The sequence below is a fragment of the Hemibagrus wyckioides genome, linkage group LG05 (genome assembly GCF_019097595.1).
Source record: "Hemibagrus wyckioides isolate EC202008001 linkage group LG05, SWU_Hwy_1.0, whole genome shotgun sequence".
Taxonomy (NCBI): Eukaryota; Metazoa; Chordata; class Actinopteri; order Siluriformes; family Bagridae; genus Hemibagrus; species Hemibagrus wyckioides.
The window spans coordinates 26,949,259-26,964,266 of record NC_080714.1 but is presented as its reverse complement, the minus strand read 5'-3'; the positions used below and the strand labels follow the sequence as shown (position 1 = coordinate 26,964,266).

At 35.1% G+C, this 15,008-nt stretch overlaps 1 protein-coding gene across 1 annotated transcript in view; it reads left to right on the top strand.

Annotated features, from left to right (window-relative positions):
* fcho1 (FCH and mu domain containing endocytic adaptor 1) overlaps window positions 1-15,008 on the top strand; it is a 60,454-nt gene that overhangs the window by 30,545 nt on the left and 14,901 nt on the right. Inside the window, exons 6-15 of the mRNA XM_058388771.1 lie at window positions 670-822; window positions 973-1,077; window positions 6,822-6,920; window positions 7,033-7,129; window positions 7,270-7,387; window positions 7,891-7,915; window positions 12,458-12,518; window positions 13,113-13,288; window positions 13,746-13,770; window positions 13,986-14,042. Coding sequence (XP_058244754.1) covers window positions 670-822; window positions 973-1,077; window positions 6,822-6,920; window positions 7,033-7,129; window positions 7,270-7,387; window positions 7,891-7,915; window positions 12,458-12,518; window positions 13,113-13,288; window positions 13,746-13,770; window positions 13,986-14,042 — 916 coding nt within the window. The remainder of the gene's footprint in view (window positions 1-669; window positions 823-972; window positions 1,078-6,821; window positions 6,921-7,032; window positions 7,130-7,269; window positions 7,388-7,890; window positions 7,916-12,457; window positions 12,519-13,112; window positions 13,289-13,745; window positions 13,771-13,985; window positions 14,043-15,008) is intronic.

The following is a 15,008-nucleotide window of genomic DNA, read 5'->3' as shown; positions in this document are numbered from 1 at the left end:
TTAAAAAAAAATATTAGTGTACAAACGTCTCAAAAACTACATTTTATAATGTATGAACTTAAAAGCTACTTTTTAAAAGTAAAAATTTTAAAAAGTACTTTTTGTAATGTATGAATTTCTTAAAAACTACTACTTTTTATGAAGTACAAATAATAAAATTACTTTTCATAATGTATAACTATCTTAAAATCTACTTTTTATAATGTACAAAATAAAAACACTAACTTTTTATAGTGTACAAATTCAAAAACTAGTTTTTACAAACTTCTCAAAAACAAGCCTCTCAAAATGTTTAATTATGCACCTCCACTGTATAAAGGCTGTGCATGTCACGGTTCCTTTACATTTCAAGGTTCCTTTTCCAAATTAATCCTTTTTTTCTTCCCAAAAATTGGATTTTCCTTAATAGTTTTTGTAGAACCTTAATAGACCTTTTTATGAGCAAGACATTGTTGCTTGTCGTTTTCGCTTGTGAGTGTTTTCGTTTTGTTTTATTTCTTTTAGTTTAATTGAGAAGCAGTGTGCCAAAGTGTGTCGCTCTGAGCCGACTATATGATTTAGATCCACTATTTAAAATGTTTTTAATCGAATTTTGATTTATATGCTACCTGCTAGGTATGTTAGTAGCTTGGTGCGCAAAGCAAGTTAACCATAATGGTGTTTCCGCAGACAAAGGAGGAGGTGATGGGAACTCTGGAGGCGATTCAGGCTCTTCAGGTGCAGAACGGACATCTACAGAAGGTCAGAGAGGGCTATCAGGCCAAATGTACAGAGCTGGAACGGCTACGCAAAGAAGGAGCTCCTCAGAAAGAGCTGGAGAAGGTTAATGCTGCTCTAGCTAATATCTAATGCTAATATTTTGCTAGATTAATGTGACGTATTTCTATTGCACAGTAAGATCAAGAACAATATAATGACACTGTTTTATTGATTTTATCATTTAGATTTTTATTGATTGTCTGTTTCTTCCAGGCCGAGCTGAAGTCTAAGAAGGCGTTTGAGTCGTTTGCTGCGTCTGTAGAGAAGTTTAACCGCACTGGAGGAGACTTTGAGCAGAAGATGAGCGAGTCTGCGCAGGTGTGTACGCTTCCGGATTTATGGTCCTCCAAATCCCTCAAAAAACACCTTGATGTTTGAGGAAATGCTTTTTAAATGTTGTACAAACCTTCCTAAAACTACTTTTTTATACTAGAGAGCTATTTAAAAGAATCTTTTCCTGCTTTAGAAACTTTTCTAAAATATTTTTATAGACTTGTTTAAAATGACGTTTTGCTATTGTGTAAGCCATTCTAAAACAATTTTTTGATATGTATAGACATATTGAAAAGAAACCTTTCCTGCTTTAGAAACTTTTCTAAAATATTTTGATACTACAGACTTGTTTAAAATTATTTTTTGCTGTTGTAAAAGCTATTCTAAAACTACTTTTTGATCAGATAGAACTATTTAAAGTTACTTTCCTGATATATGATTCAGTTTAAAACTACTTTTTTTAATAATGTAGAAACTTTCCTAATATTTTTGTTCATGTTGTAGAAACCTCTCTAAAAACGAAAACTTTAGAAGTCGCTCTAAAACAAAATTCTTCTTCTAACACTGCATTTTCTTGTGGAAATGACCATTTAAAACAAATTTTTAGGAACCAATGAAAAAATACCTTTTTTGTAATCTTTTAACATTTAAATACTTTTCCATATTGTACAAACCTCCTAAAACGTTTCTCATCCATCAGAAAATTATTAAAAATAACTTATTGTAGTGTGGAAATCCATTTAAAAATTTACTTCCCAGTATAGAAGCCCACTGAAGATAATTTTCTATAATGTAGAAATCAATATAAAGTAAATGTAAAAATAAATGTGAAAGCTTTTTAAAAAATTGTAAAAACTCATTGAAAATCACTTCTTTTCATTTAAATGTCCACTTAAAATCAATACTTGTAATGTAAAATTCCTTCTAAAACTACTTTTTTTAATGTAGAAGTCCATTGAATACTAATTTGTTGTCATGCAAATGCATTTTTTTAAACGCTGAAGCCTCTCTGAAATTGCGTTTTTGTAACGTATTTCATAAATTAGTAGCTCATTTAAAACATTTCTATAATGCCAAAGCTCTTTTCGAACTACTTTTTTTATAATCTGGTAGCTAACCGAAAGCTACTGTACTTTTTGTCATGTTGAATCTTGTCTACAGCTAAAATGTTGCATGTCAGCTAAAACTAATATTTGTAACACAGCAATACATTTAAAACTATTTTGAGCCTCAGTGAGCTTTTCTTTCGTACAGTGGAACCTCAGCATAGGAATTTAATCGATTCTGGAGGCGAGTTCTTAAGGTGAAAATGTGTTTTGTAAAACAAATTCTCCCATAAGAAATAATGTAAATGCAGATAATCCGTTCCCAAAAATATGAGCAATATTCCCAATATGAAGCGTATGGAAACTGTACGGCTGCTTACAAAGAACTGACCCAAGCCAAGCATTCCATGTCAAAGCTCCTCACAGGAAGTCGTGCCACCAAGCTTGGGCTAAAAATAGAACAGAGCACCCACGCCACCAATCTGTCAACAAAAAACACCAGAAAAATCACCTAGCTTTTGAACGCATGCTGAAGACGACGCTGGTATCGTGGGTTGACTCGAAACAGCTTTCACTGACTGAAAAAAAAATTGTCAAATTCATAAACCCACTCCGCTTGGCTTCCTACTGACGCTAACAAGTTTTGAATTCCGAAAACGCTTCATATGCTGATGCAAATTTCTTGCAAAATTTCAATTCTTAAGGCCAAAATTGGTAAGGGAGGGCATTCATATGAGCTTCCACTGTACTGGAAGGCATTTCTAAAACTGGTTATGGTAATGTAGAGGTTCCTTTTAAATATTTGTTTTTCATTTCGAGACCACAAAGTTGTATTTCTTTTGAAAAACTAACTTTTAAAAACATCTCTTTGTATAATAAACCTTGCCCAGTGACCTCCTTTATAACTCCTTTTAGCAGAATCCCATCCGAACCAGTGTGAACACCAGCCTGCAGTTTCTACACAACTCTTTTGAAACTATTATTTTCAGCATTCACTTTTCATAAGAGAACAAATGTCCAGAGACTTTCGCTCTTTTCAACAAAATCCAGATCACTTCAGTTCTTGTTCAAAGAACGTTGAGTCTCAGGAGCTTAGAAGCGTTCTCTTTTAAATCCAGCCTCGGGTAACTAGCGTTCGAAGCAGAGCCAGGTGAGCCGCAGGACTTCTCGTCCCATGCCAGTGATCCGGTGCATCATAAATCATTCTGACAGAATAAAATTAACACCATTCTGTGAAGAAAAACCCACACAGAGTACATCGGGTTAGCAAGAAAAGCAGGAAAAGTGGCCATAATTCTCTTATTGCGTTTAAGAGCAACAAATTTCATGTACAATTTAACAATTAAGAATTAAACAGCAGTGTAACCATTAAAATATAATAATTTGTGTTAGAAATGAATCTGTAATATTAAACTGCACTCTTATTTATTAAACTTCATATCAAACTGCACTTTTTTAACATTTACACTATGACTTCAACTATTCTACCATTCTATTTGTTTGTAATGTCAACAAACAAATACTTTATTATTCAACTGTAATATCAATTATACTTATGAAAACAATTCAACATAAACATTACAAATTAAACTTTAATATTAAACTGTAACATTGAATTACTTAATGTTAATAAATAAATAAACTGTAATATATCTGTTAACCTGTATGATAAATAATTAATCTGCCTTTATATACAATTCAACCGTAACATGAAACTCTAACATAACAAGTAACTATTAATAATTTAACGGTTAATTCTGCTGTAATGTCAACAATTTATGTATTAAGTTATACGTTAATGTTTAACTGTAATGTTAAATTATAAGTAAAATCATTTGAATATTAGCGTAACAAGTGAATTTTAATATTAATTATTACATTTTTAAGATGAATTAAACTACAACATTAAGACTTAAACTTTAATATTAATCTTCGATAGTGACAACAGAACTGTAATATTGACTATTAAACTTAAATATGAATAATTAAACTTGCATAAAGACTTTAATATTAAACTCAGTAACAATTATACTTCTAATAATCTACAAAACTGTAAGTTTAACATTCAACTACTAGTAGTTTTACAGTTAACTATTCTACTGTAATGTCAACAATGAAACTATAAATTAAAAGTTAGACTTTAATGTTAATTCATAATAAAAACAAATAAACTCTAGCATTAAGAATTAAACTTTTATTAATATTTATAAACTGTAATATTAACATTTATACTGCAATTTCAACAATTATACTTTAATATTAAGCTATAGCATTAATTATTACACTGTAATGTATAATATAATAATTATACGGTTTAAATGTTAAAATTGCTGTTTAATAGATAAAAGTACAGTTTATTAGTTATGGCTGTAGTTTAATATTAAAGTCTTAATGTTAGTTTCATACTAGAGTTGAATTCTTTACTTGTTTAGATAAGTAAAATAAGTTAAATAACATACTGTAATGTCAACAATTTAAGTATATATATGTTATATGTTCATGTTTAGCTATAATTGTAAATTATAATTTAATCCAACCAAAATTATTTGAATATTAAACAGTACCAAATGAACCTTAATACTAATTATTAAATTTGAAGATTAATTAAACTGCAACATTTAGACTTAAAGTTTAATATTAATCTTCAATAGCGACACACAACAGAACTGTAATGTTAACTATTAAACTTTAAGAGTAATAATTCAGCTGTAACATAAAGACTTTAATATTAACCTCTAGCAGTAACAATTATACTTCTAATAATATAAAATCAAACTTTAACATCAAACTGTAATTTTAACATTTAACTATTAATAGTTTTGCAGTTATTCTACTGTAATGTCAACAATGAAACTATAAATTGAAAGTTAATGTTAATTTATAATAAAAAAGAATTAAACTGTAGCCTTAAAAATTAAACTTATTAAACTGTAATTTAACTGCAATTTCAACAATTATACATTAATATTAAACTTTAGCATTAATTATTAAATGATAATAAATATATATATATATATATATATATATATATATTCGGTTTAACTGTTAAAATTACAGTTTAATAGATAAAAGTACAATTTAATAGTTACTGCTGTAGTTTAATATTAAAGTCTTAAAGTTCCATACTAGAGTTGAATTCTTTACATGTTTACTTAAGTAAAATAAGTTAATTATACTTTAATGTCAACAACGACACTATAAGTTAAAAGTTAGATTTTAACGTTAATTTGTAATAAACATCAGTTAAACTCTAGCGTTAAGAATTTAACTTACTATTAAACTGTTCTACTTTAATATTAATCTATATCATTAACTATTCTACTGTAATGTAAAATTAAATTCACCCAAAATCATTTGAATATTAAACTGTAAAAAATGAACCTTACTATTAATTATTACTTTTGAAGATTAAATTGACTTAAACTTTAATATTAATTTTTAATAGTGACACACCAACAGAACTGTAATATTAACTATTCAACTTAAATATTAATAATTAAACTATAACATCTCTTCTAAATGTAAATAAAGTAATTTTCTGTTAGGAATGTTTCGCACGCATAAGAAGCTACACTGTGATATCAGCAGGTCTGGGAGGACGGGGCTTATGTGTCCTAACACGTCTTTGTGCTGGACTTTCTGACACAAGCCCAGCCCTTGTGGGAAATCGGCACAAACCCAGGCTTTATAAGAGTCTTCTAGCTCCAGTAGTTTACAGGCTGTAAACCAGATGCTAACAGCTGTTAATAAAACTACAAAGGCAGCTGATGCTTTTATGGTAATACGGACTCGCTGGTGTTGATTCGTTTCATAGTTTTCTTTCATGACTCAGGGTTTTTTTTCCTAGCAAATGCGTCATGCAAAACCATGAATTAAAATTTTAGCTTTAGCGTGGAATTAAACTCTCTTAAAGTCAGCCACAGATCAGCAGTAAAGACGAAGATTAAAGAATGGAGCCTTATTCTTTTTCTTTCTTTCTTTCTTTATTTATTTTTTATCACACCACAGTCCTGTTGAATTCTCCAGTCTGATTATAAAGCTATAAACTAAGTTGCTTCATTTATTCTAACGGCAGATATCTAGCGGCAAGCTAAATCACAACCCTGTACTGTACAGCGTAGGTTAGAATTTATTATTGTTTCCATAGTAACAGCAGACGATCTACAGGACAGGATAGTTTAATAAAGAAAAACTAAAAGATTTAACGTGTGGAAAGAGTCTTCAGTTTCAGTGCTTTTTTTTTGTTTCCCAGGTTGTTTATCAGTAGTGTGACAAGCTCAGAGCGAGAACTAAGCGAGGCTGGTGAGAGAGGAAGGAACTTATTTTGCAGATGATCCACAACATTCGTCCTGGATGGCCAGTTTTTTTGTATTATAGGTACATTTAAACATTTTAGGATGTGCTGTGATTGGAAATGATTCTCTCTCAGGGTGGGATCAGTAGCTCTGCTTTATCAATGTGTGCCATTGTTGATTATTTTCCTCTAAAGACACGCTCCAATGTGCTTTATTCCCTCCATCGCCTGGTCTTTATGCCAGAGACATGACTGGACCTCCGACTCCCTAGCACTCCTATAACATTGTGTTTATCTGTATAAATGATTTCATTTCCAAAACCTCAGGTTTGTAGAGAATGATGAAAGTGTGTCCAATCAGCTCGCAGCAGATCTTTCAACAGCTTTAATGACAAGAAGGACATCCTGCATTCTTCCACTTATGTTTATTTTGCATTCTGGTCATGCAGAAGTTCCAGGACATCGAGGAGGAACACCTCCGGAAGATGAAGCAGCTGATCAAGTCTTACTCACACTCCTTAGAGGACACACACGTCCAAGTGGGACAGGTGAGCTCTTCACTGATGACCGACTGACTCGGAGGTTCCAGTTGGATTTGGTGGTTCGGCTTAAGCGCGCGCGCGTGTGTGTGTGTGTGTGTGTGTGTGTGTGTGTGCTCAGGTCCATGAGGAGTTCAAGCAGAACGTGGAGAACATCGGCATCAGGAGTCTGATTCAGAAGTTCACTGAGCTGAAGGGCACGGGGAAGGACCGGCCAGGTAGCACACACCTGTTTAACTCTGGAAACACACACACACACAAACACATGATGATTCTCAGTCTAGACTGCAAAGGAGTGTGTCATTGTGGTAACAGTATAAAGACTGTGTGTGTGTGTGTGTGTGTGTGTTTTGGCCAGGCCCTGTGGGTTTTGAGGAGTTCCTGTCCACTCAAGCGTCCGACAATAACAAGAAAAGCCGAGCAAAAGCGTTCAGGATCCCCGGCCTGGGCAAGAAGGACAAAGAGCCGGACTTGACGTGAGACACACACACACACACACACACACACACACACACACACCCCTTACAATACTAATATTAAAGCATATATCAGAATTGTTTAAAAAAATTCATTTAACCTACTTGCTTTGTTTGTTTGTTTGTTTGCATATTTATGGGGTTTTTTTTTGTTTGTTTGTTTGTTTGCTTTTTCTCATTTATTTAAAAAGTCGTACACTATGTTCTTTCTTTGGTTCTTTTATTAGACTTGATTTGCTTTTTTTTGTCATTATTTATTTCATTTTTAATTATTAATTAATTAATTTATTTGTTTGTTTGTTTACATTTTATTACTTTTTAGAAGTGTTAGAATTTTTGTTCTAACATGACCATTTCTAAAGTATTAAAAAAAAAAAAAAAAAAACCTCTTTAGCGGAAATTGACATCAGCATATATTTTGTATTGTGTGTGTGTGTGTGTGTGTGTGTGTGTGTGTCCATCCGTACAAAATCGTACTAATGAGGCTGTTGTTGTTTGTGCAGGGATTCTGCGCTGACGGATACGCCAGTAAGTCACGCGCATACACACACACACACACGCGCAGACATTGTCCTCACTTAACAACGTCTCATGGAGTCACTGGGACACCACACACTCGTCATTGTTCCACTGACGTGTGTGTGTGTGTGCGTGCGTGAGTGAATGTCCACCACTCCCTGGGTCGTGTCCGGTTACTCCAGAAGGCTATATTTAAGTTGTCCTACTTTACTCCTGCTGGCTGTCAGGAGCTCTGTTTTGGATCCACATGTCATTAACAGACCTCATGCTTGGAGTAAACAAACACACACACACACACACACACACATGGGCAGTAGAGATGCTTAGGGTTTACTCCTGACTTATTAATGAACCACATGTCGTGTTTATTTATTTATTTATTTTACATGTTTATAATTAAACTGAATTTACAGAACATCTATGCGATGTTTCACCTTCCTGGTGTCTCCATAACGCCACAATCTGTAGAGTTCTCTTTATATCTCTTTAACTTCAAGAGAGGCTGGTGAGGAGCGATTGTTCATAGCCACAATAACATACTCCATAACACAACATACTCCATAACACAACATACTCCATAACATACTCCATAACATACTCCATAACACAACATACTCCATAACACATACTCCATAACACAACATACTCCATAACACAACATACTCCATAACATACTCCATAACATACTCCATAACATACTCCATAACATACTCCATAACACAACATACTCCATAACATACTCCATAACACAACATACTCCATAACACAACATACTCCATAACACAACATACTCCATAACACAACATACTCCATAACATACTCCATAACACATACTCCATAACATACTCCATAACATACTCCATAACATACTCCATAACACAACATACTCCATAACATACTCCATAACACAACATACTCCATAACATACTCCATAACACAACATACTCCATAACACAACATACTCCATAACACAACATACTCCATAACATACTCCATAACACATACTCCATAACATACTCCATAACACACTCCATAACACATACTCCATAACACAACATACTCCATAACATACTCCATAACATACTCCATAACACATACTCCATAACACATACTCCATAACATACTCCATAACATACTCCATAACACATACTCCATAACACAACATACTCCATAACACAACATACTCCATAACATACTCCATAACATACTCCATAACATACTCCATAACATACTCCATAACATACTCCATAACATACTCCATAACACATACTCCATAACACATACTCCATAACATACTCCATAACATACTCCATAACATACTCCATAACACATACTCCATAACACAACATACTCCATAACACAACATACTCCATAACACAACATACTCCATAACATACTCCATAACATACTCCATAACACATACTCCATAACACAACACACTCCATAACACACTCCATAACATACTCCATAACATACTCCATAACACAACATACTCCATAACACAACATACTCCATAACACAACATACTCCATAACATACTCCATAACACATACTCCATAACATACTCCATAACATACTCCATAACACAACATACTCCATAACACAACATACTCCATAACACAACATACTCCATAACATACTCCATAACATACTCCATAACACAACATACTCCATAACACAACATACTCCATAACACAACATACTCCATAACATACTCCATAACACATACTCCATAACATACTCCATAACATACTCCATAACACAACATACTCCATAACACAACATACTCCATAACATACTCCATAACACAACATACTCCATAACACAACATACTCCATAACACAACATACTCCATAACACATACTCCATAACACAACATACTCCATAACATACTCCATAACACAACATACTCCACAACATACTCCATAACACAACATACTCCATAACACAACATACTCCATAACACAACATACTCCATAACATACTCCATAACACAACATACTCCATAACATACTCCATAACACAACATACTCCATAACATACTCCATAACATACTCCATAACACAACATACTCCATAACATACTCCATAACATACTCCATAACACAACATACTCCATAACACAACATACTCCATAACACAACATACTCCATAACACAACATACTCCATAACACAACATACTCCATAACATACTCCATAACACAACATACTCCATAACATACTCCATAACACAACATACTCCATAACATACTCCATAACACAACATACTCCATAACATACTCCATAACACAACATACTCCATAACATACTCCATAACACAACATACTCCATAACACAACATACTCCATAACACACTCCATAACACAACATACTCCATAACACAACATACTCCATAACACAACATACTCCATAACACAACATACTCCATAACATACTCCATAACACATACTCCATAACATACTCCATAACATACTCCATAACACAACATACTCCATAACATACTCCATAACACAACATACTCCATAACATACTCCATAACACAACATACTCCATAACACAACATACTCCATAACACAACATACTCCATAACACAACATACTCCATAACACAACATACTCCATAACATACTCCATAACACATACTCCATAACATACTCCATAACATACTCCATAACACAACATACTCCATAACACAACATACTCCATAACATACTCCATAACACAACATACTCCATAACACACTCCATAACATACTCCATAACATACTCCATAACATACTCCATAACACACTCCATAACACACTCCATAACACACTCCATAACACACTCCATAACATACTCCATAACACACTCCATAACATACTCCATAACACAACATACTCCATAACATACTCCATAACACAACATACTCCATAACATACTCCATAACACAACATACTCCATAACATACTCCATAACACAACATACTCCATAACATACTCCATAACACAACATACTCCATAACATACTCCATAACACAACATACTCCATAACACACTCCATAACATACTCCATAACATACTCCATAACATACTCCATAACACACTCCATAACATACTCCATAACACACTCCATAACATACTCCATAACACAACACACTCCATAACACACTCCATAACACACTCCATAACACACTCCATAACATACTCCATAACACAACACACTCCATAACACACTCCATAACATACTCCATAACACACTCCATAACACACTCCATAACACACTCCATAACACACTCCATAACACACTCCATAACACACTCCATAACACACTCCATAACACACTCCATAACATACTCCATAACACACTCCATAACATACTCCATAACATACTCCATAACACAACATACTCCATAACACAACATACTCCATAACACACTCCATAACACACTCCATAACACAACACACTCCATAACACACTCCATAACATACTCCATAACACAACATACTCCATAACACACTCCATAACACACTCCATAACATACTCCATAACACACTCCATAACACAACATACTCCATAACATACTCCATAACACACTCCATAACATACTCCATAACACAACATACTCCATAACATACTCCATAACACAACATACTCCATAACACACTCCATAACACACTCCATAACATACTCCATAACACAACATACTCCATAACACACTCCATAACACACTCCATAACACACTCCATAACACAACATACTCCACAACATACTCCATAACACACTCCATAACACACTCCATAACACAACATACTCCATAACATACTCCATAACACACTCCATAACATACTCCATAACACAACATACTCCATAACATACTCCATAACACAACATACTCCATAACACACTCCATAACACACTCCATAACATACTCCATAACACAACATACTCCATAACACACTCCATAACACACTCCATAACATACTCCATAACACAACATACTCCATAACACACTCCATAACACAACATACTACATATACTCCATAACACACTCCATAACATACTCCATAACACAACATACTCCATAACACACTCCATAACACAACATACTACATATACTCCATAACACACTCCATAACATACTCCATAACACAACACACTCCATAACACACTCCATAACATACTCCATAACACAACATACTCCATAACACACTCCATAACATAACATACTACATATACTCCACCACACTCTCCACCACACTCTCCACCACACTCTCCATCACACTCTCCATCACACTCTCCATCACACTCTCCATCACACTCTCCATCACACACTCCATCACACACTCCATCACACACTCCATCACAAATTTCATAACATATTATCGTACATCCTCATGTATGATACGATTGGCTAGTCTTACTGTGATTGACAGGGGAGAGAGAGTAAGCCCCTCCCACCCAGAGAGCACAGCCATGTTTATTCTCATGGACTTGAACTGGTGACTGCATGAAGCTTTTGTTATTTTATTTTTTCATGTGACCTCTGATGAACCCTCCTGTGTGTTTTATAGAATTCACCTCTGGAGGTAGACGACGAGGGCTTCATGATCCGAACGGATGTCAACCAGAACGATATCCTTTAATCGGACCTCGTGGGGACGTGTTATATAGACCTTATTTACACGCTTAGGGAAAAGGACGTCCGTAGATAGTGTCTCCAAAAGTATTGGCACCCCACATGAAAAATTAACTGATGAGCGAGTTTCACTGTAACACTTGTTTTAATACTGCCCCATTATTCTCTGTAAAACACCCGCTTTCAAAAATAATGGCACCCCCTCAGATAATACAGATAGAAAACATTTGATCGTGTTCCCTATAGACTTCTGTAAGTATTCAAATATCTATTTTAAAGAAATTTAAAGACTTAATAAACCTCATTTATACACTAACTTTTGCACTCGAGTGTGAATTTTAGTTTTGTTTTTCTAAGTAGGCCAAATGTGGGATGCGTGCCTAGGGAATATTTTATTGTCAAGGAAATGTTTTTAGGCCAAAAAAAACCCCAAACAAACAAATTTTCTAGAGAAAAAAATAATTTAAGGTAACTTAAGAAGACACTTCAGGTATGATTGTCAGTGGTGTTTAGTGTGTGTGTGTGTGTGTGTGTGAGTGATCGTGTAATCGTCAGTAGCTTCTCAGCATCATCCTTCACTCCACCCCCACGTTCCGCAGACGACAAAGAGAACAACTTTTACTCCAGCGACTCGGACTACGAGGACGAAGAGCCGAAGAAGTTCCACATCCAGATCCGCCCCGTGTGTAACCACAGCGACTCGGCCGCCAACGAGCTAGAGCTGAAGGCCACCGTGGGGACCCTCACACTGCCCCCGAACCCTGGGGTGAGTGCAGGGGGTAGGGGGCGGAGCCAAACCAGGGGCACATTTTTAAATAAACATATGTAATGCAGCATTATTATATTGCAGGTACCCAGATACCTGTGGCATTTATTTATTTATTTCTGTTTATTAATTAATTAATTTATTTATTTATTTGTATTTTTTTGTAACATTTTGTCCTTTACAGCTGTACATTTTTTATTATTGGAATTTATTTCATTTATTTTAATTTATTTTATTACTAGATTTTTTTTTAATAGTGTGTTATGTATTTTTTTATAGTTTTATTTTATAGTTTAGTATTATATTTGTTTTTTATTGCAGTGCTGTATTTTAGCTTACTGCTGTCATTTTTGTTTTTCAGCAAACCAACAAATCATTATCATAAAATTATCGCTTATATTTTTTTGTTGAATGGAAAGTTGACTGTTTTTGTTTTTTTTTCTTCTCCCCACTGAAGGCGACAACAAAGAGGCACATTTCCCGTAAGTCCAGTTTTCGTGTGTGTGTGTGTATGTGTGTGTGTTTGCACAAATCCGTCCATGTTTGTGCATGTACGCTACGTGTCTGTTAGCATGACTCTTCCTAGAAGTAAGAAATGTGTGTGTGTGCGTGCGTGTGTGTGCGTGTGTGTGTGTGCGCGTGTCTGTGTGTGTCTGTGTGTGTGGTGTGTTTTGACCCCACCTTTCCTCTGTCTTAGGAAACGTCAGTACAGCAGGTCGGTCGGAGGGAGAGAGCGACGGCGCCCCCCAGAGGGGTAAAAACACACACACACACACACACACAATGACATTCAGCAGGATTTATATTTTTATGTTTTTGTTTTCATTATTACTACATGAAATAATCAGGATATAGGAAGATTTATCTCTGAGGCGTCTCACTGATCACACGTGCGTGAGGACATGTGAATGTCTCCACACACACACACACACACACACACCTGAACACTCGCTCACTCCCTCTCTCTCTCTCTCTCTCTCTCTCTCTCCATCTCTTCATCTTTCTCACTCTCTCTCTTTCTCTTTTTTTTCTCTCTCCCTCTCTCTTTTCCATTTCTCTTACCTTCTCTCCCTCCTCTCTCTTTCTTTCGCTCTCTTTTTTTCCCTATCTCTCTCCCTCTCTCTAACTTTCACTTTTTCATTTCTCTTACCCTATCTCCCTCTCTCTCCATCTCCCCTTCCTTTCTTCCACCCACATCCAGGAGCTTTTCCCTTATGCGTCTGAGTAAACAGGATGTAGTTTATACCTGCGTGATTAATCGCACCGCACCGTTACACCGCCCAAGTAATTATCTGAGAGGCGTAATGAGCGAATGTGAAGCCGTAATGATACACACGGAGCGCTGAACACAGCTCTGTCTGTAATTAGGAATAAAAGTGAAGGTGAGTGTGAGTGTGAGGTGTAACATCAGCTGATGTTGTGATGTAATGACGTGTTAGTTGCTGTGTCTGCTGTATGAAAGGACGGTGTTTTGTGTCTGTGTGTGTGTGATGGTTCAGTGTGTTGAACAGTAATAAACAGTGTGTGTGTGTGTGTGTGTGTGTGTGTGTGTGTGTGTGTGTGTGTGTGTGTGTGTGAAGGTGCAGTGTGTTGAACAGTAATAAACACTGTGTGTGTGTGAAGGTGCAGTGTGTTGAACAGTAATAAACACTGTGTGTGTGTGAAGGTGCAGTGTGTTGAACAGTAATAAACACTGTGTGTGTGTGTGAAGGTGCAGTGT